The 27,908-nt window shown below is 41.1% G+C and overlaps 1 protein-coding gene across 1 annotated transcript; it reads right to left on the bottom strand.

The window, feature by feature from the left end:
- On the bottom strand, positions 1-25,061 carry LOC140242598 (biotin--protein ligase-like). Its single transcript, XM_072322349.1, has 11 exons — positions 24,583-25,061; positions 23,670-23,843; positions 18,243-18,420; positions 11,283-12,229; positions 10,316-10,465; positions 7,138-7,412; positions 6,080-6,147; positions 5,235-5,395; positions 2,626-2,740; positions 1,517-1,730; positions 1-509 (listed from the first exon to the last, which is right to left on the bottom strand). The coding sequence occupies exons 1-11, from the start codon at positions 24,850-24,852 to the stop codon at positions 332-334; spliced, it is 2,730 nt and encodes a 909-aa protein (XP_072178450.1). The 5' UTR covers positions 24,853-25,061; the 3' UTR covers positions 1-331.
- Between the last annotated feature and the right edge of the window lie 2,847 nt (positions 25,062-27,908).

The following is a 27,908-nucleotide window of genomic DNA, read 5'->3' as shown; positions in this document are numbered from 1 at the left end:
CTTGATGGTAATGAGGTTCTGGAGCATGTTGAAGCTGTTGCACAGAGAGAGGACTTGGTGGGGAACCAGGAGGGGGGTGGGTGTGGTCCATCACCTCCCTCAGTGCTTGCTGGTCTTAATGGTGATGAGGTTCTGGAGCATGTTTAAGCTGTTGTAGAGAGACGGGACTTGGTGGGGAACCAGGACCGGGGTGGGTGTGGTCCATCACCTCCCTTGAACAGTGTTTGCTGGTCTTAATGGTGATGAGGCTCTGGAGCATGTCAAAGCTTTTGTAGAGAGATGGGACTTGGTGAGGAATCAGGAAGGGGGTGGGTGTGGTTCATCACCTCCCTCAGTGCTTGCTGGTCTTGATGGTAATGAGGTTCTGGAGCATGTCGAAGCTGTTCCCGTCGGGCTGCACGCTGTGGAGGGAGCCATCTTGCCGTCTGACCGACAGGAAGCCGCTCTTGTCCAGGCCAGTGATGGTCACCTCCTCACCGTCGGGCCTCTCCAGCCGCACCTTGGCATCACTGCATCAATCAAAATGGACATTAAGATCCTGGTCAGTGGAGTGTCCTTATGTAATGGACCGTTCAGTGTGCCAATTATGGTTACAATGACATACACTGCATATGCCTCGTTTCTGTAAACTTGCAGAAACCTTTCCTATGTTCATGCATCTATTCATCCATTCATTCATGCATTCATCTATGTTCATGCATCTCAATACAACAAGAGACCTGGAGTATCGCAAGTTCACCTTCCATGCATTCCGGCAGACTCTTACCTGAAAACACTGGAAACTTGTGGTGGGGTAGCTTTGAGACCTGGGGGCATGGTGTCCATTTGCATATTCCATCACACTGGTAAAAATACCTGCAAGGTACACTGTACTTTATAGAATGTTGGACTATGCAGTTGTGGGCTCTCCTGGGGGCCCCCAGGTGGGGCGTGGTGCCCATTTGATGGAATTGAGATTCTATCTCCCTAGGGATGCTGCACCCCCTGATTCCACCATGAACAAACTTGAAACTACAGTCATCAATGTACCAACTCATAGTATTTACTTAGCTCTATCACTTCTAGTTCTAGAGAAGAAGATTTTTTTTAAGATTCCTTAATATTGGGGGGTTTGGGCCCCTTTGGGGGCCCCCCCCCAGGTGGGGCATGGTGCCCATTTGAACAAATTGAAATCCTATCCCTATCCCATGGGGTTCTCAAAAAGAAGATGAAAATGTAAAAAGTTTACACACGATGCACAACAGACGACGCACGACGGACGCTGGACGAAGAGCGATCGCAATAGCTCACTTCAGCCTTTGGCTCAAGTGAGCTAAAAATAAGAAACAACTACAGTTGTTTCTTATTTTTGTATTGAGGTTTGCCAATTGGCAAAGAAAGCACTCTAGCATGCCAATCAGCAAAACAAAGCACAGTATAAAGGGTTAAATGATCATGAGGGCATAATTGAGTCCTTTATATTCAAGGCAGGATACTAGTACAATGTATCTTCATAATGGGCTTCAGCCTGCCCTACCTATGGAGCCAGCGCTTGTAGTAGACCGGCAGAAAGCTTTCCGCTCCCTTCTCCTGGAAGGCGTTGATCATCCGCTCCATCTCTGTGATGCTGCGCGCTATGACCATCTCCATGGAAACAGGGCTGAGGTTGGTGCCCTTTTCGGCGTTGTACTTGTGGAGGATGTCATTGATGCAGGTCGTGGGTACGCTGTTGGAAACGTTCACTCCGACACCTTGACAGCAAAGCAGAGGAAAATGTGGATGATGAAAGTCAGTTGCATTCTTCATGGACACAAAAAACTGCTGCAGATAATCAACCCAGCACAAGAAACATGTGTCTATAATTCAGTCACATCTGTGGATGTCTTTGAAAAGTTACAGGGGAATTCTGGTCCTGTTAAAAGTTAGTCTGATAAAAAAGAGTAAATTTTTTTTAAGCACAATAATTAAAAATTTGATAAAAATAGGATAAAGATCAGGCAAATTATGAAATTGCTAGGTTTTGCTTACATTCACAAAGCACTCCTCAAACAGTCAATATGAATACACAAATGAGTGAGTTGATGTCATGCTCTCAAAGCTTGCCATGTACAGCATAGTTTGTATACAGAATCTTGAAGTTTTCTTTTTTTTTTTTGGTTTTAATGCATTCGAGCCCCAGTCCAAATCCTAATACATCTGACTGATCAGTATTATCAAGTTATTCAGCAAGGAATAATGTCATGTTGTACACATTTACAGCAGAAGAATTGAATATTTTTCATTTCTTGACATGATTAATGAAAAATTGTGAGATAATGACACCATCACCCCACTCATATGCATAATTATTCAAATTAAATTTTGAGAACTGTTTTGCAAAAATTACCACAACTTCACAATTATACTAACTACCCTAATTTTTATCAGATTTTGATCTAATGTTACTAATTCTGCTTTCACATTTTTATGCTTTCTGTTCAGACTCCCCTTTAATTGGGCTGGAATTAATCTTTAAAGAACATGAAAGCATTTCGTTCAATACATCAATCTGGAAATTGATAGACCATGAAATAAAAAAAAAATATATATATATATGAGCCTTTGCTTTTAAACAACAAGAAAGTCACCACAGAATCAAAATCATACCGATGATAGCATGGAAGACTCCGTCGAGACAGGACGAGTTAACGATTACCCCGCCCAACTTTTGCTGGCTACCATAGTAGATGTCGTTGGGCCACTTGAGTCGAAGGTCAAAATCCTGCCATGTATGGAAAACAAACGAAATGGGAAAATAATAGCAGAGACTTGAGCAGCAAATAATCAAATATTCCACTAGTCAGAGAAGATGGCCAAACAAAATAATTTCAGTCAGTTTTTGTTTCTAAACAATTCACTAACCAAAAAGCTATTTGTTGTTGTTTTTTTTTAATCAACATTTGAAAATCTTTCCACAAAAAAGAAGAAGATAAGAAATGGCCATTTAATCATGTGTATTCTGTCAGCTTATGGTGTGGTGTGGTTGTTTTGATAATGATTAAGACTGTTTGATGAGTTCAAATTTTTGATTTAATTTCTTTGTTTTTTTTGTGGGGTTTTTTCTGTTTTATCTTACTTTTTCTTTCTTTTTAGGGGATGGCAAGAAATACTGATTATTATTCGTAATCATTGTTCTCTCCCAAGAAACAGATTGACTCTCCCACGTCTATCCAACTGTCTTTATGCCTTATGCCAAAAGCTTTAACCAAATCTGGCAAATGAGGATTTACTGTTCATTTGCCAATAAAATGATTGGATTTGAAATATCAGTGAAATAGGGAGCAAATAATGTCAGCCTTTTGTTTTAGCCATTTTCACTGCTCATCTCTTATTGTAAATGTTAAACATATACTGTTGAATGTTGCATTGGCACTAAACACAGGTATTCCATATTTTGTCTTTAAATCCTTCTTTTATCTTTTATTCTGCCTGTAGAGGGCGCAATTCTACATTACCTGTCTCTACTGATTGGAGCACTAACACCTGTAAAATTAAATTTCAGGCTCCTCACACTTTAAGATCGCCTCAATAATGTATCTATACCACACCCCAGGAACCCGTCAAAATTCCCTAACCACAGTACACCTCATTCATTCCTTTGTTACACTCCTTATTCCATACACTATGAGGCAGGTCGGCGAACAGCAGCAACATTCCTGCTTGTAAATGATTTGCATACCAACGGCATGTGTGGGTAACGACATGGAAAGAGTCGTATGCCTCGAAAAGAAAGCAAGCAAGCAAGCAGTAATTATTGATGGAGAGACCCATCCCTGCCACACAGTTACGTAGCAGTCAGAGCCAGGCACAGAACAGGGACGAGTGGGGGTGGGGAGATTGTACTGCAGCAGGCTGTCCCATCAACATTCCCCAAGTCACTGGGCCACTAAGGCTATCACGGCGAGCCTTCTGTGTCCCTGGATCTCAAATGCCATGGGGTTACCTCCCCCGACAGATGATGGGCAGGGATGGGGCGTCTCAGGACCTAATTTATGGCTATGAAGACAGTGTCGGGCTTCACAGACACTTTAAAGGGGTTGTTCAAAACTCTGCTACGACAATCAACACATATCGTCTGTTGAGAATGAGAAGGGCGTTAAGTTGTCTCGAACACTATGGGTTTTGTGAGAACTTAACGCCCTTATCATTCTCAACCGACGATATAGTAATCATTTATACATTTAAGAGTCAGTCCTCACCCTTCCACCCTCCACAAGTTATGTGATCTTCATTGTACAAAATGAAACTTGTGCAATATCATAGTTAACGCGTAATGAGATTAAGGAAATTTGAGTAGAATTTTCAACATCTCAATAAAGACATCATGACTGCATTGACTTGTAATGAAACCCTCCCTAGCCGCTAATGTCTCCATCATGTGAATGGCATGTTCTAGCACATTGAATGAAATACTTCATGTGTGTATATGCCACAGGCTCTGGCTCTGTACACATAATATATTGTAATACGTAATATAACGTTTGTTTGTGAGTGTGTGCATGTTTGTGTGTGTGTTAGATACGTCATCATTGCATTCAATTTCTGTGATTGATGATAAAGTAGCCAAGCTGTGCAACTGGGTGAATGATGCTCGATGTCTCAATTATAAATTTGTTAATGGCAAAAAGTATTTTTCTACTGTCTTGAATGTAGCTGCTGCACTGATGAGAGTCTGTTTAAGTCTCAAAGGGTGTGAATTGTTATTTCTAATCAGTTTAGTGGTCTACAGGCTGAACAAAGTCATAGTTTTAAATTTTAGAGTCAAGTATAAGCACCAATAATGTGCACGACTTCAGCAGAATTTCCTTTAACTCCTTTTTGCATCAACTACATAATCACCCATAACACAGACAGGAACACTACCAGCACAGCCTGAGAAAAGTCTGAAAGTTTTTAGGAGCTTGGACGAGCACCATGGGACAATTTGAGTTAAAAGTAAGAGCATTTCGGGGAAAAAAAGACATGGAGCTAAAAACAGTATTTCCCTGAGAGAATTTATGTGTCACAAGACATGATTATACAGTGTTCAACTGTGCAACTAATGTAGCAAAACTGCAAATGGTTATATAAAACTTTGTTCTTCTTCCATCTGGACATATCACAGTCATGACATCACAGGTGGACATCATGACCAGACTGGTCATCCTGACCACCCGCAACCTCCTCTCAACATCCAGCCAGACTTCAAATGAGGATGCCATCAGGGGGCATCGTACCTCATAACCCTTGAGTGAGCGGACGGCCTCCACCACGGCGGCTGAGGCGATGTGCTGAAGGAATGGAAGCTTGTCGGCCAGCCGCGTCCTGACTGGGATGCGAACGTGGAGCGAGAACATGGCGCATCCTATGGGAGCCAGCCAGCGGTTACCACTACGACCTGATCCAGGAAGAGATATTGGCAAAGGGGGGGGGGGGGGTATACTCAGATTAATTTTGGCAGAATACACAAGACAAACAGCAAAAGAAATACTCTGTATGCATTACAAGTTGATTATTTGACAGTGTAAAGCAAAAACTGTACATATGCCCACGGCAACACACATGCAGATATAGATGGATGCTCCGGATATCAAGCAGGGGGCTCTGTGGCATAGCAGAATCGAGATAAGACTCTCGACTCCCAATCGGAGGACCCCAGTTTGATTCCCACCCAGTGCTAACATCCTTGGGCAAGATGTTTTGCCCACCACGTCCCTCTCATCCCAGGTGTATAAATGGGTACTGGGAAATGCTAGGGTAATAATAATGGCAGGGCCCTCTGGTGTAGAGCAGTGGCAACACTGAAGAGTCTACCCTGGATAAAGAAGACTTTAATCATTACTATTGTTTATTGTATTATGTATGTCCTTGCATATACATATACAGTGTATGTATAGTTACACTGCTCAAGGACACAAACAGCTTGAATGATGCATTTTGTGGCGTTGGTTTATTCCACCACACTGCGCCTTTAAACCACAGTGAAGTTCTCTCTGAGCACTCGGACGTAACGAGTGAGACTTACTGTCACAACTTTGACAGCTTTCATTTCCAGAGCAGGCTGAAATGCGAGGACACTTACCCTTCCCACCCGTCATTCTCGTTGCTATGCAGACGACACCGACGTTGTCAGGAACTTTGAACATGAATCTGGGAGCATGAGAGGGTGAGAGATATTGGTGACGTAAGAGAAGTGCCCAGTCCCAGCACAAACACTGCATGTCCTCCCTCACCGCATAGATTCAATTTTTATCTTCAGGTTTTGCAAAATAGGGACTCCAGTGCAAACTGACAGAATTACATGAGAAAAAAAGAAGTCACATACATCTGGGAATTTTGTTTGACTCTCAAACTATGATTATACAGTTGAACCTCTCTTATCCGGCCTCCCTTTATCCGGATCTCTCTATTATATGGACGGAATCTCGCCGTGATTTTTTTTTTTTTTTTTTTTTTTTTTAATAATTACGGGAGGAAAGGGGGATTCCCAACTCCTTGAGAACTCCTACACAAACACACATGAATTACATATTACTTCCAACATTAACATACACCTCTATTTTGGGGTTTGTTACTGAGTGTAACAATGAAAAGGTTGCAGTATACACATTACTACATGTGGTACTACAATGGGCTACATCAGTTCATGTGTATGTATATGTACGTATAAAGCATTGAGTCTCCCGTATCCGGCCAAATCCCTTATCCGGATGAGCCCCGGTCCCGACTTGTCCGGATACGAGAGGTTCAACTGTAATTTATGCATAAGGTAAACCAATGAAATCATTCATTTTCCTTTCTCTCGCTCTCAATGTGCCTTAAAACAGTTAACATTATCTAAAAGAAAAAAGAGTAATACAAAATTACACAAATGTTGAAAATAAAATATCACCTTCTGTTGTTCAAATTTAAAACTGAGTTCTAGCACAAATCCATCAGGAATGTGGGAAGAATCATGCTTGAGGACGATGAATGCCACAAAACTACAAATGCGTTATAAGGTTTATTCATGACAAACATTTGAGATTTTAAACTATTTGTAAGAGCACTGTCATTTTATTAGTACTTGGATGACTTTGTGCATTCTTCGTTCGGTGGGGGGGGGGGGGGGGGGAGGAGGGGGAGGAGACAGATTCTCACCCTTCAAAGACATCCATCGTCGTGGGCAACACTTCAGCGTAGAGCACCACATTTCCCAAGATACTGGTGGTCAGGTTGTTGCGGTAGCTGTCAAAGTTGAAGAGGCTGCCCAGCGGGAGGTTCTTGCGGCCGATGACAACGGGGAGGAGAGAGGGGCTGACGTGCTTGATGCCCGCCTGGTCGTAAATGAAGTGGAGGGAGACCGGCGTGCCTCGTAGGATGGGGGACGCATCCTTCTGCCCCGCCGTGACGGCCTTCAGGAACTGCTCGTTGGCCTATATTGCATGGACATTGAAGAATTGATGGAAAAAGATTACAACAAACTGAAAATACTGTATGCTTGTTTGTTGACTTGTTTTCACCATTATGAGGGAATTTACACTATACCTCAAACATATACCTTCATTTTTAGTGAATGCAGAAAAGCTATGACACATTTGAGAAAAAAAAATTTACAGTTAAAGCTACTTTGAAAATTTAGAGGTTGTGCTATTTACGCCCACTTGATGTCATTGTTGGATGAGAAGGCTACTTACATTTATCTTTTGGTAGTTTTCATGAAATTTATAAGATTGTACCTCAGTTCACAGTTTGTTTGTTTTCAGTGTAGCAAAAAAAAGAAAGTGCTGAAAACTGCTTATCCAATAGTGGCGAGCCAATGGAGTAAAATGGAGTCAACAGGGGCCTGAGCTTTCGATCCTAGCAAAATCTTCATCAGAGGCAAAATGACAAACAGGTAGGGAAAGCAATCACATATAAGGGACAGGCTGGGCACACAGAACAAAGAAAACAAAGGAGAGGGTGGGAGGTCATGGGCAAGGAGCCCAACAGGTAAAGGGAGGGGGGTTAGAGCAGGAGGGAGGACAGACAAAAAGCAGAGGAGGGTCAGGCTCAGGCCCCTTTTGACTCCATTTCTTCGTTTTCAGTACATTGTTGTGTTAAAATGTGTATTGAAATATTATGATTATATTTGTTGGAAATGAATTTTAAAAAGGAAATGAATGACCTGCATAATCAACTACGGTGGGTTTTGCAATGTATGGTTGTCCATAGAGTGTTGTTACTCTCATATTATCACAGAAGAAGCATTCATTGCATGATTCTTCTTTCTGTGTGAGGATCAATATATTTTTGTTCTCCATCCTTGGAAGAGAAAGAAAAATCCTCCACTGGAAGGTCTAGAGAATCACTTCAAAAACTTCATAAAGCAAACTAACCTTGCTTTATTATTTTTTTTTTTTTGTCGATGAAAAAATGGGAATGCGGTAATGAAAGACACATAGCAATCACGATTAAGAAAACAATTCAATTTCCTAGTGACTGTAACATTGCGCTGCATATTATCCAGACATCCAAGTCATTATCAATTTCTAAAATTTGTTTCCACTATTCACTATTGATCATTGCTAGCCCATTATTGTTTGACTTTGCTCTCCTGAGATAATCTCCCATTGTAAATTCTCCCTTTAATTTGTCCCTCTCTCTTTAAAAAAAAAAGAAGAAAATCACAGCATCCTTCATCACATTAGCAGAAGAGGAGGGGGGAAAAAACCCAGGGGAAAAAAAAAAACAAAAAAAACAAAAAAAAAAAACAAGAAGAGAGTGAACACTAAGCCTACATAGATCAAAGCCAATGTTAGATACTGTGACCTGAAATATTCCCGGAAATTTTCTCTTTAATTTCTCCATCGCTCTATTTAAAAAAAAAAAAAAAAAAAAAAAAAAAAAAAAAAAAATCAGAGCACCCATGGTCACATTAGCACTGTCAAGTTTTCCCCCAACCCTTTTTATTGCATCAATACTGACTAGGATTTCACAAGAGCCGAAAGTTCCCCGGGGAGGGAGGATGCACTTGACGCGTCATGTTTCACCTGTTTTCTGCTTGTTCCTCTGGGAGATGGGGGGGGGGGGAGGGAGAGGGAGGCATGGGAAGGGGGAGGGGTTGTTCGGATGGAGAGGTCATGTCGTGTGGATATTGATTTGCTGAGTGGCGTGACTCTGTGATTAATGATGTGGAATGATGTGCGCGCTGGTGCTCGCTCGTCTACGCCGGCGGACTAGCATGTTGCGATGATGACGCATGTACATGATGCACATTCTCAGCTGGAAGGCCCATAGTTCTGATGCACAGTGTACATGTTTCTTGGAAGGGATGTATAAAGATCAGGGTTCTTGGAGAAGAGGATCAAGGAAAGTTGAATAACTATCATTTCACTGCAGTGAACAAACTCTGTACAGACTACCGCCAATCCTTTCTAAAGGTCTGGTAGCATTAGCCAATTCCTGCTGTAAATGTCATCAAAATTCTTTTGGTAGTCACTGCTTTCTCTTTCCTTCATTTCTCCAAATAGGATTGACTTACCTGACATTTTTCAAGCCTACACTATAAAGCACATTTTCAGGTGTTCCATTTGACAGATTTTGATTATTCTGGGTACACATGAAAACTGAATCTAGAAAAGAGAAATTGGGAAATGAATGGCCCATAGACAGAAGAGAATTTTGATGCCCTGAGAGGAGAGATTGACATCATGTGAATGCAGTGAAACAATGGCATGAATAGCATGAAAAGGTTTCATAATACAGGGCTGCACACTAACCCATCTTTTCTTCTACTGGCCCGACCTGTCTGTGGGACCAGTAGGTACCCAGTTTTTCTATTTTTTTAAATTTTTTTTAAAATTTTTTTACTGATCCATTTCTGAAAAAGTTACTGGTTTGACAGTGATTTCTAGTGGTCACGGACCGTCAGACCAGTGCCAGTGTGCAGCATTGCATAACATCACCAATATATTATACTGTACATGTACTAAGATCTCTTGGTTTGTTTGTACATTTCCATCAGAGAAGATGGCTGGATTAGCCAATATTCAGCTTCGTTAAGCTGGTCTTCCATGGGGTCCAGCTGGATGTGAGGTGGGACCACTTCTGCTACGTAAATGCTCTTGGGTGGTCATGTTACTCAAATGGATGATTCTGTATACGCTTTACTAGAATAAGACAGGACTTCTTATTCTCGCTCTTCTTTCCCAAATTGGACTGACAGCCTGTTACTTTGAGGCACTTGCGAGAGGTTATTAGGCTGTACACTGTAGTGATGATTGCTCCTGTGTGAAAATTACCTAATGTACAGTGTATGTATAAACTACACAAGCAGTGACAATGAAGCTTGATATACCTGGTTCACGCCGAGCAGGAAGGCTGGCGTGAGCTGGGGCGCCCTCTGTGTGCTGCCTTTGGCCGTGATGCAAGACAGTCCGAGGCGCACCAACATGTCCACCGCCATGTCCTCCTGAGTTCCCTCAAGGTGGCCTTCGGGGAAGCAGATCTAAGGGCAGGGAGAATGATGCAGGAGGAGGCACAGTGAGGTTCACAGAAGTTGTCTTTCAAACACTTTCTGCAGCAGGGACTTTAGACATTGAGTGAGGTTTTCTGTACTAATTGACACTCTAAAAACACATAAAGGTTTAATCAGAAAAGCGATCATTTCTTGAGAAACACAATCAACCAATTCCGTAAGGGAACCCAGTGACCTGCGTATTAAGTCCATGGGCATTTCAGAATTCAGTAGTGAATGGGTTAAGATCAAGGCTGAGCTCAGTACATTCTGACTTTTGCTGACCTCATTCAGGTGTCTTTATTGTGTATAACAAAAGAGTTTGTGAGCCCATTAGTGTACACTCTATTCATATCTCGCACCCAATTGATATTTTCACTGTTCGATGGTACACATACAATGACACTTGACCATGGAAAGGGATACATGCATTGCTTGATTGCTTTTGCACCTACATAGGTGGATTACCAACCTTTCTGACCTCTGTCGACCTGCAATAAGAATCTCGTTTGAGGGCATTGAAGGCTCTTGGAGAATTGCTGGAGGACCAGGTTAAGTGATATCTGTCTGTAACAACTGCCTGCTTTTGCTGTTACTTCTTCACATTCATTTTGTCTGAAAGTGCAGTTTCCTCATTTATATCTAGCAGGCAGGAGCATTTACACACTGCATCAAAATCAATGCATACTGGTATAAGTTTCCTAAAAAACACACTTACTTGCATTCATTTGTGCAGGAGCACTGACAACACAGGTGAATAGAACATGACTCACACAGATTAAGTACAAGTGGGTGGTGGAGGGCTTACTTGTGAGAATATCGCCACACCGCCGTTCTTCTTTTCTGAGGCCTTGACCACCATCGGTAGCACCCGGTCCTGTCCCAGGACACTGACCATCACGTTGGGCGAGCCCTCCCCGTCGCCGATCTGCAGCCGGCCGGGTCCGCTCAGACCCTCAACCCGGAAGGCCTTGGACTTTACGATGCCCTGGTATGATGCCTCCACCTCCTTTTCTGTGGGTGGTCCACCCTGGAAGCTCACATCGCCGAGGGAGAGGGGGAGTCCAAAGTTGAGGATGCGGCCGCCCTTCTCAAAGTGGGCCACGAACCGCTCTGTTGTGTCCTTGTCAAGACTGCCGTCACCGGCTAGTACTACCAACGCACAATTGTCCGACCACGGCTGGGTCAGGGTGCTAGGTTTGAGGAGATAGATCACATACTTGTCCTGTTCCAAGCAGTGCTGCAGGGCAGCCTCCACGGCTCCGTAAACCTCATCCTCGACTTCTGATCCTGTGTATATCAGAACGTTCGGGGGCTTACATATTCCATCTCCCCCGGTGGCGGGGTCTTTATGCCTCAGCGACTTTGGGAGGTTTCCAATCCCGTTTGAAAGATTCCTCTCCCCATCTGGGAGAAAGACGCTGCCATCCGTTGCCCCGGCGACGTGGCTAGGGCTGTTGGGGAACTCCACAGAGACACCGCCAAGATCATCCTCATCCAGCTCACCCGTGCTGGACAACGAACTTGAATTCTTCTGCTTCTGCTCCTCCATCTTGCGCACAAACTCAGAGGAGTGCTTGCGGCGCAGGTACCTGTTCGGCTGCCGGTGGAGCTGGGGCTTCTTGGCGGCTGCCTCCAGGGGCGACACCCTGTGGGGCGAGGCAGGGATGGGCGGAGTCATGGCACCAGATGCCCCCTCCCCGACCTTTAACCTGTTGTCCACCAAGTTGAATGCTTGTCCCTGCACTTCCACAGCTGAGAAAAGAGGAAAAAAGATTTAATAGTCACACCACCTACGAATACAACACCTTCCTTTAGATATATATAGACATGTGTTCATGGAGAAGATGCAAAGATTTTTCTGTGATACCAAATGATCTGGCTGATGACTACTTTTGTTTGATTCTGCCAAACAACCATCAAAAAGCCCTACGTACTATCGGCAATTCACCAGCCCACTTTCCCTAATACAATCTATCATCTGATGCCTAACATACACCTCTATATGCACTAGGGTACTGGATAATGCACAAACACACACACAAATCATGGTCTTGGTGTTTGCTTGCCAGCATGTCTGAAGGGTTCTCACATCACTGACACAAAGCCTTGAAGTTGCAGGTGTACTATCTTGCTTGAGATTAGCGCACAAAGAAAATGGTAGTGTCAAAAAGCAAATCAAAAAGCAGTAGGCTTTTCCCAACTCGGTCAAGTTCAATGTGCCATTGACAGACAGCATGCAACTGACTGAACTCATATTCAGCTTTTGAATACTGTAAAATAAATTCTCTGCGATGTGAAAATTTTGGGAGTATTTCACACAGCCAGGGACTAGTGCAAAAATAAAAGCATGCTAATATTTTTGCATGGAATTAGTTCCAATAGCTAATGTCCCAATTCTGCAGAAATAAATGTAATGTGTTGTATAATATTTGTTAAATTTTGAGTTTTTGATTTATATCAGTATACAGTATATTAAGATATATACAAATTTGATACTGCAAATTTGATTTTGATGTTGGTATTGTATGATTATCATGTGTTTATTTGTATGTATGTGTTCATGCAGGGCCTCCAAGAACAACAGTGTTTAACCCACTGATGGAGCCACCCTGTGAAAATAAAACATATAAATAAATAAATAAATAAATAAATAAAAACATGTAAAATTCATCCCAGCTGAGTGCAAAAATTACTTGCACAAAAATACCCAATTTCACAGTACCACACCGTATTGTACATGTAGGGTCCTACATGATATGATGCCTAAATGTACAAAAGAAATGCTACAAAGTGTCATTGGCAGATCAAACTAAATTGGTCTGATGATCACTTTGCCTGTAGCAGGGCAATGAGCTCCTGTCATCTGTGTAACATCCTGACCAAATGATCAACTTTCCAACAACAATAATGCAAATAATCAAGAAAAAGGATACTTAGTCACAAAAGTAAACACTATCATACATGTAATATATCAGAGTGATCACACTTATCGCCGCTGGGGTGACAAGACCTTGTATCTCAAATTTTGGTGAAAATGACATTTTTGCATTAGTGGTCAAATAATCGGTTAAGTGATGTCCTGTCCAAATCCCAGCTGTCTTACCCCAAAAATGAAGCCACCACGGCATGTCAAAGGAACGGCTATCCCATTCAGTATAGTGCTTTGGCCGCCATGTTTTTTGGCTCTCCTGAACATTTGACATTTTTGAGATACGAGGTCTTGTCGCCCCAGCGACGTTATGCTTATCTTACAATAGTAAACATTATAGTGATGATAGCAACAATGATTCATACAGTAGTAATTCTGTTATTACTACAATTACTACAAACAATAGCAATTTATCATAATAACAATAACAATAAAAGTGAAGTCAACAACTATCATCATTGACACAGACAAAATCTCATCCATGAAGGGGAAAGAGGATCCGAGACTGTACTACGTATGAGGTGAGATAGAGAGATGAAAGGGGAAGACGAGGTGACATCTTGGATGTCCCAAGATGACACAAGGATTATTGTGCTGTCAACCACAGCATCCCTTCTCCCTAACCTCCAAATCCATCCCAACAAGAACAGAAAGAATGCTGGATGAAGCGTAATGGAGGCTCCCCACACTCCATTAGATGCACGCTCTCAAAAATCCCGTTAATAGCTCGGCAGGCAGACATTAAGAGACATCGTGAAAGGCGCCATTTACCCAACTGATGGAATTCAAGCCAACACACTTCAACCTGATGAGATCTTAATGCACCCCAGGGGCTAAGAAAACATGGACTGTCCTTTTCCACAGTTCCACAGAAGCTTTTTTTCCCCAACAAATGAAGACTAAAGAGCTAAGAATGCCTTGATTGAAGGAGCGCCATTATCGAATTTGGGTCAAATGGGAACATAACGAGACGGTGAGATGCAATTTCCTAGCGAGACAATACGAGTTATTTGGCCCAAATCACTCCTCGTTATCACAAAATGAGCAAAGGTCTGTGGCATTACGCTCTTTCTGGAGAAAAGCAAAGGTCAAGTATTTCTGTGTCAGATCAGTTTAACCAGTTAGTGACTAAACTTCAAACTATGACAAGAGTTTCACTCTTTAGGCTTCAATAAAGCACCTTTAATACGCACTCTAAGGATAGTACTTGCAGTGAGGCACAAAATTATACAAACTTATGCGATTACAATATTAAAGCACTCTAACCTTGACAAATCTTGACAAAAACATACAATATGTGACTCTGCACCTCAAAACAAACAAAAAGTCGCCAGACATGAATTTTTAGTTAAGACCATATTCTGAAAGAGCAGACTTTAAGCTTTAAAATGATGTATAACTCAAATCAAATGGACTCTCCTAACCGATCTAAATATTGGAAAGAAAGCACAAACTCAGGAAAAGTGTGAACTGAGAAAAGAGGCTCTGAAGTACAGTGTCTAATCTTTACCAAACCGTGCTGGCTGTGTGATGAATGGGACAAAAAACAGGAAGTAAACCATCAGAGTAACAACAATGAAGGGATTATCAGATTAAACTGAAATTAAGCATGCCTCATTAACACATTCTGTCCATAATTAATGCCAACTTTCAATGCAGTAGCACTATCCTTTCAAAAGTTTCTATTCTACCAAAAATGTTCGAGATAAACTGCTAAAAAAACACACTTTCCTGCCCGTTTTATGATACCAAATTTTAGCATAATGTAAAAGAAGACCCGCTCTTTCAAAAAATATGAAAAAGTCAAGTTCGGCTAGGTTGACCCATTTCACTTATTTTTAGTCCTCACGCAAAATCAGTGTGTGTGACTTTATGTTTGCTTTGAGGTGTGAGGTCACATATAATTTCTCTGGTAACCAGCTTTTTTGGCCTTTTCTGTGGGACATTTTTGAACAAAAAAGCAAGGCAAAGTCATATAACTCTTAACAAACTTAAAATACATTGATCTCAGTTTCCAAGGTTTTTAGAATCAAATCAATGGCTTTTGTACATTTTGGTCGCATAATCACATACATGGATATTGCATATAGTAACAGATTATAATGATTGCTTGTGAGGATAGGTCTACATATTTTGGGTTTTTGACCAATGAAAACGATGCATTTTGTACATGTTCAATCTCTTCAAGAAACATGTTTAGACCAAATTTAACAAAACATGCTCAAAATCGCACCGGTTCACATTGAAAAATGGCAATTCAAATTGCACTGGTTAGAGAATCATAATAGATAAACTGTTGACCTGTACATGCCTGAGTGCTGGAGTTTGACCTGACTTTAGCCCGACTGTCTTGCATGCCTTGTATTGTGGGATATAAAGATCTGGTATGATTTTGAACAGCATTCACACCTACTTTATATCGCAAGAAAATAGTGACTATTCACACAAAAGCATGATTTTTTTTCCCCCAAGCATCGCACTTTTATTAGTGTGTCACGGATCACAATTAGCATCTCGATACTAGTTGCAATTATTATGTCCAAACACATTAACAAAATTGGTTTTTGCCTTGCAATTCAAATCACAACCTACACTGTATAATCACAGCTATTGGTGGCTGTGTGTAAGTGCCTAATATTACTATTCTATTCACACAAGGAGTAGGATAAAAGGTACTGTAACCCTCTGTCAATCAAATTTTGTAGTACATACAGTTCAGCCAGCGATCAAGTTCCCCCTAGATCGCGATCACGGGCGATCAGTGATCGTATACGCGATCAATTGATTGTATGCCGAATTGCATACAATCAATTGATTGCGACATATCGCTTATGTGATCACTGATTGCCCGTGATCGCGATCTAGGGGGAACTTGATCGCTGGCTGAACTATACTTCTCATCAGATTTGCAGTCACCTGCTGCACTGTCATATAGGCCTACATAATTGTAAAAAGGTCACTACACAAAACCTTTTTGTTACTGGGATTAATCGTCTGCAAATGTCCATGTATGTATTTGCATCCATTTCCATGTTATTTACTACGCAGAAATATTCTCTTGAAAATCCAGCACGGCATAAAGAGATGTACAACTTAATTACCCCAGATCAATTATCTCTACATACAGTATATTCTACAAGTACACAAGTTACAGTGTATGACCTGGCTGCATTACAATACTTCATAAATGGCTTTAGTGCAGTACACTGTACATAACCTGCAAAACACACATTACATATCTGTGTATGTTTACACCATGCTACTACAATGTATAGTGTCTGTACATACACAGATACCTGTCCATTGGCTTCTGTTCATCACAACAACAGATAAGCTCATATTTGTTGTCATGGCAACCATAAATAGCTCCACACGGTATGAATGCACAACTGGAGCATGGTATCCAAAGAGGGTTTGCTATGATACATGAAAAGGATTGGTATTGTCAAGTCTTGTTAGGAATTACTCGTAGCGAGTGCTTCTGAACAACGAAAATGGAAAATTGGTGAGTGTGCGGCTTACCAACCATCCTTCACAAAATGTAGAAAAACATATCAGAGTAATTGTTGTACTGGCATCCTTTTTCTACTCTGATTATGATGCTCGATCAATCATTTGTACAAAACAAAAAGGATTGGCCTACAAGTATTGAATTAATCATCTTCCGGATGGTGACCACTATGCAAAGACTGAATGAAAATACCTACACTGTAGCTGCTGCAGCACTCACAAATTATTCACTGACATCTATTGCGTTGTGCGCAAGAACTTGACAAATGTAAATTGTTATCTGTACGGAGATAAATCAAACTCCACACAATTACTCTCCAGTTTAATGCTTGCTGAATAATTCAAATCTATTTCTGTTACTGGTGTCCATTACATCGCATGCTATCTGGTTGGATGGCTTTTCACAAAATAATAACGGACATAGAAATTTTAGCATGGCATGGCATTTTGTTGTTGTTATTGTTGTTTTTTCACTGAAAAGGATGTAGTAGGCTGCCTCTATCTGAAAGCATTTTCAATGTCTTGCAGGGAAACCAGCTCTCTTAACTTTTGGCAGGATATCTCCCGGACGGAGGCTTTTTTTCGCAAAATCTCCCACTCTCTCGCTCAAGTTTGAATTTCTCCCACTTTAGCTGTGTGCATCGTGCCTAAGAGGTATAATATTTATTCTCAAGATTAAAATTAGCTTTCTCCCGCCCAACTGTAGTTTCATCATACATAAGTTGTACATGTTCAAGCTATGGCTAAAACAGCACCAGAATACATCCAAAGCACCAGAATAGCACCTAATCCTTGACTCACGATAATCAAAAATAGATAAACGGAACGGTAAAAGTTTTGTTTAAAAAAACTAAAAAGGTGAAAGCTATAAAATCCTTAAGTTGCACATGCAGAAAAAAAAAACAAACCATCAAATACACAAAAACAGTGATACTGTTCACAGGCACATATATGCAAACTAGATGAAGTTTTGATATAATCACTTAAGGACCCTCCCATAGCTCGGTACACAAAGCATTATTAAAATTGTGTACATAATATGCAAATTCAGCAACTATTACATGACATTGTGTACTGTATAAGTCCTACCCCTTAAGACTCACCAGTGATAGGTGATTACAACAATGTTTTGATTTCATGCAAAAGATAAAAGCAAATCTATTCTTATTCCATCTAAAAAAATAACTTTTTCTTATTCCATTAAAAAAACAAAAAACAGAAGGCCTTTTGCAGAATTTTCAGAGTGTACCACCATCTCATCTCATTTGCATGGATACACAAATGGTTGCTATGGCAACGCTAGGAGGGTGGGAGGGGGGGACTCACTTAGCATCTGATCCACCAGGAGGCCGTCATCAAGCTCCAGAAAGCCCTCCATGTAGGCCGTACCGATGCGAGAGAAGTTCTCCTTGCTGGCCTGCACCAGGATCCCGAAGGGCTCGCCGGACTTCCAGGCAAGGGGCGTGGTCAGGTCCGACAGCTTGACCACACGGTCCGGAGGAACCTGTTGTGGTAATTGCAGAAAATGAAAAACAACAACAGTTAGCATATGATGGATTTGATTTCAATTTCTATTTTCCATCTTCATTTAGATACAAAGTTTGTATTTGGAATTCTCGGTATCGCCAAGACCTAGGTGCTGTGCGCAGAGCAACGTTTTAGATGCATTATGGGATAGCTCAGGGGACAAACTTGCCCCAAGTTTTGGCTGGATATGCACTCAGGTCACGTTCTGTCTTTATCCAGGGGTATTTTTTGGTTGAAGATTTCTTCCCTTTCTATCATGTGACCAGCACATTGAAGCCTAGCAGTAGTGAACCACAACTCCGATGACCACAAATCAGTAAAATTTAGAAACTTCCAACTCTTTCAGAGCAGAATTACAGCCAAGAAAAAAAGAGAAACAGTGGAAAAGCAGACAAATAACTTCACTGAATCCTACGGGAACTGCAATGTGCACGAGATATTAAAGCGGAAGCGACAATAGCACCAAGGAATCCCACAGTAGTGCATCTGTGACAGGGCTCTTTAGCGTGCGCAGAAGTTTTCTGTGCACTGGCGATACCAAGAACTGAATACGGTTGTGGATATTAACTGATGTGGATTGATATGATTTGATCACAGCTGATGTGAGCTAAGAAAGGATCTAAATCATTCTAAATGATTTGATTTCACTAACAGTCATGCTAATGATGCGCCCGTGTAGATACCAACAGATTCCCACACATGGGTTCATTTCAGAAGCCAGGCATGTATAATCAAGGAGTTACCAGTGTTCACTGGTAACTCCTTGGTATTGACCGATTCGGGTTCGTTGAGGGCAGCAGACATTTTATGGCACTGGGCGCAGCCATGAGCTCAAATTGCGGTGTCTCAGCCGACCCCCCCTGCTCTCCCCCACCCCACGGGCAACATGTTTATCGCGCACTTAGCAAGCATTCGCGCACTCAGTACGAGACGCCCATTGGCTAAAGCAACCATGCATCAGTGTTTCATTCTGCGCACGTGCTAATGTAGGGAGAGGGGTGGGGAGTGGGAAGGGGGGGTCGGCTGAGACACCGCAGTAATGGCGCTGCCCATGCCAAAAATACACATAGCGCGTCACAGAATCGGTCAATAATGATGGTGACATTGCTTTCAGTAGTATATTTCACAGATGTCTCTTCTGGGATGAATGTGAGATCCACTACATTGATACAGAAATTACAATTAAAACTAGAAATGTCACTACTGCGACTGGTGTATGCCTCCGCCATAATACATGGTTCTCCTAATAGGTCTATAGTACAATGTCTTGACAATGTGTGATGACAGTTTCACACAATTGGCAAAATATTAAAATGACAGGTTTGCCACAAATGTGCTGAATGTTCACTTTCCTAGAACTAGGTTCAATTGGATGAATGATTAAAACGTCAGAGTGCAGGTATTTGGGGGAACTGATGATTTTCACTTGACTTTTGACCCTTTTACAAGTTTATGCATTGAGTAATTTTCAAGGTATTGAGAAAAAGTATAATTTCAGTATCAAATGGTAAAATAGTATTATCGAAACCTGGCCTTTGACCTTTGACCCCACAGTTCCAAAGAGAATCACTGTTAGGTAGAACATGCATAAATATGTAAGTTTCATGACAATACCTTGAGTTATTTTTAAGATATGGAGGAAAAAGTGCAATCTAGCACTTTCACTTGACCTTTGACCTTTTGACCATTGACCTTTTGGAAAGAAACTTCCCACAGAATATATATTGGGTTATAAATGCATGCATCAAGTTTTAAAAAAAATCCTTCAGGCATTGCATAAATATAAGGAAAGTAGTTATATTTTGAGGAGTTGACCTTGACCTTTGACCCTCTGACCTTTGACCCATGACCCCCAACTTCCCTAGATAATCACTGCCCATCGGTACAAGCATATATACTAAGTTCCATGAAGATACCTTGAACCATTTGCGAGATATGGAGAAAAACATGAAATTTCATTTTTTTTTTCACAAAATAACCTGTGACCTTTGACCTTTGACCCTGTGACCCTAAAATCCACACAAAGTATCATCCCCCAAGGATATACCCTCATACCAAGTTTGATGCAAAACCACCACACGGTTCTTGACATATCAACAAAAACAAAACGGGACGGACGGACGTACGGACGGACGGACGTACTGACGTAAGGACGTATGGACGGACGGACGGACGGACGACCCGAAAACATAATGCCTCCGGCCACTTCGTTAGCAGAGGCATAAAAAAGTACTGAAACCAATGAGACAATCAATTTCACAAACACATCCTTCCAATGTTTTCTTTACTCCCAACTGTGAAATCAAAGCTACAGTGTACAATTTGCGATGCTTTGAAAGGATCTTTTCTCAAACTATATGTAATTTGAACTAAAACAAATTAAAAACAAAAAAAAAAATCTTTTATAAATTACTTATATAGGGTTTAATAAAGATGTTTCTAAGTGCATTATATCTTCTTTATTTTTAGGCAATATTACTGTACTTCCACATTTCAGAAGGAATACAATGATATAGCCAGCTTTTTGTGACAAATTCCATCACCATAGTTAAAGATCTTTAAAGATCTTTACCTCATCTTTTGTGTTTACCATCAAATTCCATCCCACCCCCACTGAACCTTTTTATTTGAATCCCATTTGTGTAAATGAAAAACTTTTGCTGTTTAATGTCTTTATACAGAGGGAGAGAAAAAAAAAAGAAAGAAAATGGTTGAGGAAGAGAGAAACATACAGAAAGAAAGAAAAAAGTGAGAAATATGAGAGAAAGAAACAGAGAGAAAAAAAAATTGACAAAACGTGGGAAAACAATGGAAAAGCAAAAAACAAAATGAAACAAAAACAAAACCCCATAATCTAGAGTGACAGGTGTACTTTCAATCTCCATTCCAAATTCATGACTTGGGACTTGGTATGTTGAGGTATTACAAAGACAGAGGCAATAAACCTCTGTAATAATCCCTCCCTGTAGAGACTGAATGGAATCATCCTCAACCTGTCACTGTTTGCACCCTGTAATGATTGCTGGAGTAATGCTTATCAGATTTGTCTGATGGGTCGGCAGAGAATACAAAGTTCTGTACCTTGGAGAAAGTTCCATTATAGGCACAGTAAAATTTGACTGGGTTGGAATAAGTTTGTATTAGAAAAGATGGCAAGAAATATGTGTTAACCCTTTGAGGATGAGTCCCGAGTATACTCATGCAGGTGTCTATGGGAAATGCATGTTGTAGCAAAATCAGTCCCTCGTCAACGGGTTGAATAACAATGTTCAATTGTTAATTGTCTGAAAAAAGATCACAGAGCACACAGGCCCTATTGGTGGCAGCCGATGTCAATCTGCCCTGAAACCTCTCCACAAGATATCAGCAGTCTTGACACACTGAAAGTATCAAAAATCATTTCTTGTTTGTTAGCTGAACAAGAACAAAAATGGACCATGAGGCCTACTCTCACAGGAAAATATTGTAACATTGATGTTTGACCTTTTCTTTCTCACTGAGATGAAAAATGGTTGTGTTATGGCACTTAAGGAAAACACTGAATTCTCAGAACTATAAATAATATGTGTGAATAGGGCTGTAATCTGCTGATTACAACTATTATACAAATAGTGAATGGTCACGAGTGCAATGGTACGAGATTTCGCACGAGGTGAAAGATAGAGGCACTCTATTCAACGAGGCGAATGCGCCTCATCTTTCACCGAGTGCGAAATCTCGTTCCATTGCACGAGTAAAGACCATACACTATTTGTTTTATACAACACCTCGAACGTCAACGAATTTGGAACTCACAGATTCTTGAATTTAGCACAGAAATGGCAACCATTTTCCGTGAAAGACGAATGAGTAGCCTCACAGTCGCAGTCACTGTGTATGTACATGTTAACGTGTACGTACATATGCGAAACGAAGTTGTTTACAAAAAATAGTGACAAAAGTACGCGCTTGTAAGCACGCTTGTAGTTGTTGAGTGCACGCGGCACATGTTTGTTTACTGTGACATCAGAGCGCGTGCAATAGAACATTTTGATCAAACCAAAATTGCATGCTGAGACAGCCAGAGCGTGCAATAGAACCTTTCACTAAATGTCACGTGATGGGCAATCGACCAATCGGATAGCTACATTCTAAATAGGTGTTGTATAAAAACTGTAATGGTTTAATGGGAACACGGCTGCAGCAAGTAGGTTCATTGCATGGCCACAGGGAGTAATACAAGCATCCCAATGAAAGTCATGAAATTTTGATGGCAAAATTCACACAGGGATATAGAACAATATACTCTAGTGTGCACATGTACAATGCACTTATGAAGTGAATGTTCGTCATGCCTCTTGACTCAACAACTTTTACTGCAATGTTGCAAATTTTTCAGTAGATGTACTAATTTTAGAATCACCATGGTATTATGCCACCGTAATTTGTTGGCGCCATTCTCATTGGCAAAATACCACAGTAACAGATACCATTGTATTAAATTCACTTGGTACTGTTGTCACTCAGAAAGTATTGTGGTATTTCTGGTAAAAGCATTATACGTCTCCATATCAATCTCCAGCTGTTAAAGGCATGCAGTGTGTCAAGTATGTGAGAAAATACACTGCTGTATGATTGGGTGCTGTTCGTTATTCCGAAGGTTCGCTATTCCGAAGGTTCGTTATTCCGAAGGGTCGTTAATCCGAAACACACAAATTCCCTATACCTAGAGGTTCGTTAATCCAAAAATGAAAAAGGGTTCGTTAATCCAAAAATTTGTGGCGTTATTCTGAAGGTTCATTATTCCAAAGATTGGTTAATCCGAAAATGAAATTCGGAACAATGAGCCTTCGGAATAACGAATCTTAGGAATAAAGAGCCTTTGGAATAACGAACCTTCGGAATAACGAGCTGTAACCGTATGATCTGTTATATTTGATGACATAATTAATGCACACTCAAATCTTGCATGTGTATTTTGCACAAAGTTTGAATTACAACCCTGTACTACCACAATATTTTGCAATGTAGATGTATTCCATGGTATATTTTGGAGTGTATCAGCATCCACACTACGAAAATACTGCGTATTTCACCATGAATGAGAATGCACATAATGGTAACATTAACCCATTGAGGATGGGTCCCGAGAATACTAGGGCAGGTGTCTATGGCAAATTCATGTTACACTGTATGGGAAAACTATTCTGTCCTCATCGGGTAAACAGTACCAATGAATTTCTGTACCTTGCGGAGGGCCAGACGGCCGTAGCGATCCCTCTTTGGTGGCGATGCCTCCAGGAGGACGTAGAGGGATGAGGCGGATGAGGAAGGAGTGGCCAGGGAGGGGGAGGGACCTTTCTGGAAAGAGGGCGAGGATCCAATGAAAGACGTCCACTCCTGGCTCAGGTTCACGGATTGCTGCTCAGGTGAGACGGGGAGGAAGGAACAAAAATATATATTTTTTTTAAAGCCAGTCAAAAGAAGATCTTGCTTAATGGGGAAGAATTAAATCTTTAAACCCATTAGTAACTGAACCGCCCAAAATCACCTAAAACTGCCCATTTTATAACTCCCTAACGCACCTGAAACCACCTGCCTGTGTTCTAAAAAAAATAATTTTATGCTTTAACATTTTTATTGTTTTCATATAGAATATATGATTACATAATTTGAAAGAGGTCACAAGACAACAATAGTATGTCAGAATTACTTCTGTGACACAAATCTCTTGGTTAAGTCTTGATAGGATTTCAGATTAACATAACTTATATGTACAACAGACAAAATTTAAAATGTTGTGAGCTACATTGTATTTTGCATAATGTTGATACAAGGTTGTTGAAATGAGAGTAATATTGCTGTACCTTCCAGGGAAAGTAAGGGTTTAAATAATACAAGCAAATGATAAAGCACAGATTGATGAAATATAGAGTCAAGCGCTCAGTCTGAAAGTAAATTTGATCTCATTTGATTCAATATAACAAAGAACTTGTGGTACTTAACCGCATGATGTGCTCACAGAAAGCACGGATTCGTCCTTTCTGACACCCCCATCCCTCTTCCGACCTTTGTCCTTCCCCTGCCCCCTTCCCCCTCCCCCCCCCCCTTCCAACATATACACACACACACACATATACTCACATACACACAGACTAACCTTTGGTGTCATAGTCAGCATCTGTTTACCCCTCCCTTCTTGTAGGATCCCTGTCTCCAGGGTCCTGTCTCTGTGCTCCTCACACAGCTGTGAGGCCTGGTGCGTCAGCTCCGCCCACTCCGCAACGGTGGCCGGGACCAGCTTGCGGAAGGCCACGCTCGCTCTGGCCGCGTGCATCTCCACGGCATCCAGGATGCTCTCCTTCAGTCTACGATGGATCAGCGGCCATGCGAAGTGGACGAGATACAGGTAACAGAGAGTTATGAGCATGGCGGAGCGTTGCTGGCGGGGGAGCAGCTGGGCAGGGACAGTCGACGTGCGTGTTACGGAGTGCCGCGACAGTCAGATTACGATAGCCACTCATCAAGACAAAAACACAACACGGATTGCAGTAGGTGGGCACATGTATTGTGCAGCACTGTGGTGTCTCCTAGCAATAAAAGCCATGCAGGATCATAGAGGTACTGGTCACAGGCCAATAAGCTCAATTGCATTAGTACTAGAGCAGAGTTCTCCACATATGCATGCATTTAAAAGAAAACACATTGATACAGAATACAGCAGCAGCACTATATGCATACATGTACAGTGCATTGCATCTTCTTTCATTCATCCAACTGCGTTCTCAGTGGAAATCCACATTAAGCCATTAAATGTTCAACATTCAAGTTTTCATCTTTTACAATTAGTTCAGCAAACTGACTGTACATGTAGATTCATCTCACACACAGTTCCATGGGTACGCTAGTTGCTACGGGTAGGCTCTACCACAAGAGGGGGATTCCGACGCCAACTTTCAGGATATCGTCATGCTTGGTCCAAACTAGTCTTGGTGCTGAGCTGTCATCAGCTCACGGTGCTCGACTACGCACACGGCGACACGGAGCAGGGATGGGCTACAGGTGCTGCTAGTAGGGGAACTCGCAATGCCACACGCTATACAGACTGACTGCAGAAAGGGAAGGGGAGGGGGGGGGGGGAGACAGTCAGTGTATGGGAGAGATGCAGCAGGTGTGAGCAGGTACGGATGGACAGACTATCAGCTGCACAGACATACGGACAAAAACAAAGACAAATTGAGATACAGTAAAAGAACAACAGTGACAGATAGACAGACAGACAGACAGACAGACAGATAGATAGTTTAGATAGGCAAACAGACAGAAAGAGGAGATAGAGGAAGTAAAAGACAGACAGACAGACACAAACGGGAAGGCAGTATTAAGAAGAATTAAAATGCAATTTAGATACAATTTAGAATTTAAAGACAGGTGTAGGATATTGAGAAGCAAGTGACATTACAGTCAATTATAATAAAGCAACACACATTAATGTGCAATAAGCCATAAATGTGAACAGATAAAGATAGAAACAGGCAGGTATAAAGTGTACAGTAATAAAATACAGTTTAGAGTGTATACAGAGATGAAGTAAAGATTGTAAAGATAGTAAGTATAAATTTGAAAATGTATTGAGAGAAAAATAAAAAGGAAAATAGAAAGATACAGATGTTGCAAAGCAAAGTTCAAAGTTCACAGAGTGAAGGTATACAAGGTGGATGATTACAGAAATAGATCAAAGATATAATGATAAGGAAAATATATTCAGAGAAGAGCAAAACAGACAAAAGTGTTACTCCATGATGAGGGGGATATATAATGTTGTAAATGAAGAAATAACAAGAAAGCAAAAGATGGAATTAGGAAGGATCAGAGGTGGTATGCAAAGTGAATATCAGAGACAGAGAGAGTAAAATGAGGCGTTTAAGAAGACACATTAAAGTATTAACCATGGGGAAGAGGGCAATTACAAGTAGTTATAGTGGGAAAACATATTAATGGAAACGATGCAGAACAATAAAGTAGCAAAGGAGTGGGGGAAGGAGAAAAACAGAGGTAAATATACCAGACATCAAAATCATGCAGTTAAACAAAACAAAATGAGCTATTTTAAACAAAAGAGCTAAGATGTGCATTTTATTAACTGCATTCTTGCAGAAATGTAACAATATGAGTAGCACTTCAAGCTAGATTGATAAAAAATATATTCTGTAAAGCATTCAGATTTGGCTATATGTATACACTAGTCAGTCTGTAGCCTTCAAGCTACAGGTGATTTGTTTTAAAAACAAAACTGTACCTAGGTGTGCTTCTCTTTGATTGTAACACACAGCTCTTTCTTGTCTCACGAGACAATTTTAAAATGGATAATCTTGTATCATATCTTTCATAATACAGTCAGTACTTCTTAATTGGGATGACTTGTGAGTAAGACTTTGAATATGGGTCCTTTAAATTGGTCCTCCCTTTTACCGAAGTTCCAATTAAGAAGTCAGTGGCAACTGTACAGCGAATCTGCTCTACAGTCAAAGTTCCATCAATGTCTGTGCAGTTTGACTCTGCATGAAAACATGTAATGAAAACTGCATCATGAAACCAAAACACACATTACACATAAATAGTATACAGAAAAGTGCCCCTCTTCAAATTCCAATCCTTCAGTGTACACACACACACACACACATATATTGTACATGTACACTCACCCAAACCTAAACTCACAAAAGACACCTCAATCAGTACACATGAGTACATGATACTGTATTCCATAATGCACATTATATTTTAAATCAAAACATTCCAAATGACTATTCGATGTAGGATGTCATGTTGGACATATAGCTTCTGCAAGCTTTGCCTTGCAGCAAGTTATTCCCTTCACCCACACAAACACTGATTACCAAGCGATGACTAATGATGATTCATTTTTCTGTCTCTGTCAACAAATCGCATCAATCTGTCTCCTGGTGGAGCTCAGCGGATGGGGGATGGGGGATGGGGGTGGGGTACATGTTGTATATCGGTAGTGCATCACTCGTTGATCCCAGCCAAAACAATTTGTGTTAACACAACCCCAAGGAATAGCACTGCACCCCGGTTTGGGTTCCACCAGGGACAGACATGAGCGATGTTTAGGATGGTGAGGCATGAAATGGGCAGCGTTGCCATGGTGACCACTGCAATCGATACGTCATTGACATATTCATCCCTCGGTGTGAATGCCAATTTTCCCATATACCGGTATATGCTTTTCCTCTTCTTTTTTTTTTTTTTCTTCTTTCCCCCAACCTTTCTCAAGGTGAATTATTTCTGTGGAAACTGGTGTGAGGTCTCGCTGGAAGCACGCCACACTGAAATGTGTTTCAAGCTCCTTTGTTGCACACAGCTTTGGTATCGAAAGCTTAAGGTGCAATACCACACCACATTTCACACTGACTTCAATAAATATAGCAAAATTACGGCATTGCATGCACGTTGGCAAAAGTT

The sequence above is a fragment of the Diadema setosum genome, chromosome 19 (assembly GCF_964275005.1).
Source record: "Diadema setosum chromosome 19, eeDiaSeto1, whole genome shotgun sequence".
Classification (NCBI taxonomy): Eukaryota; Metazoa; Echinodermata; class Echinoidea; order Diadematoida; family Diadematidae; genus Diadema; species Diadema setosum.
The sequence above is the reverse complement of the archived record's forward strand: the minus strand, read 5'-3'. Positions and strand labels throughout refer to the sequence as shown.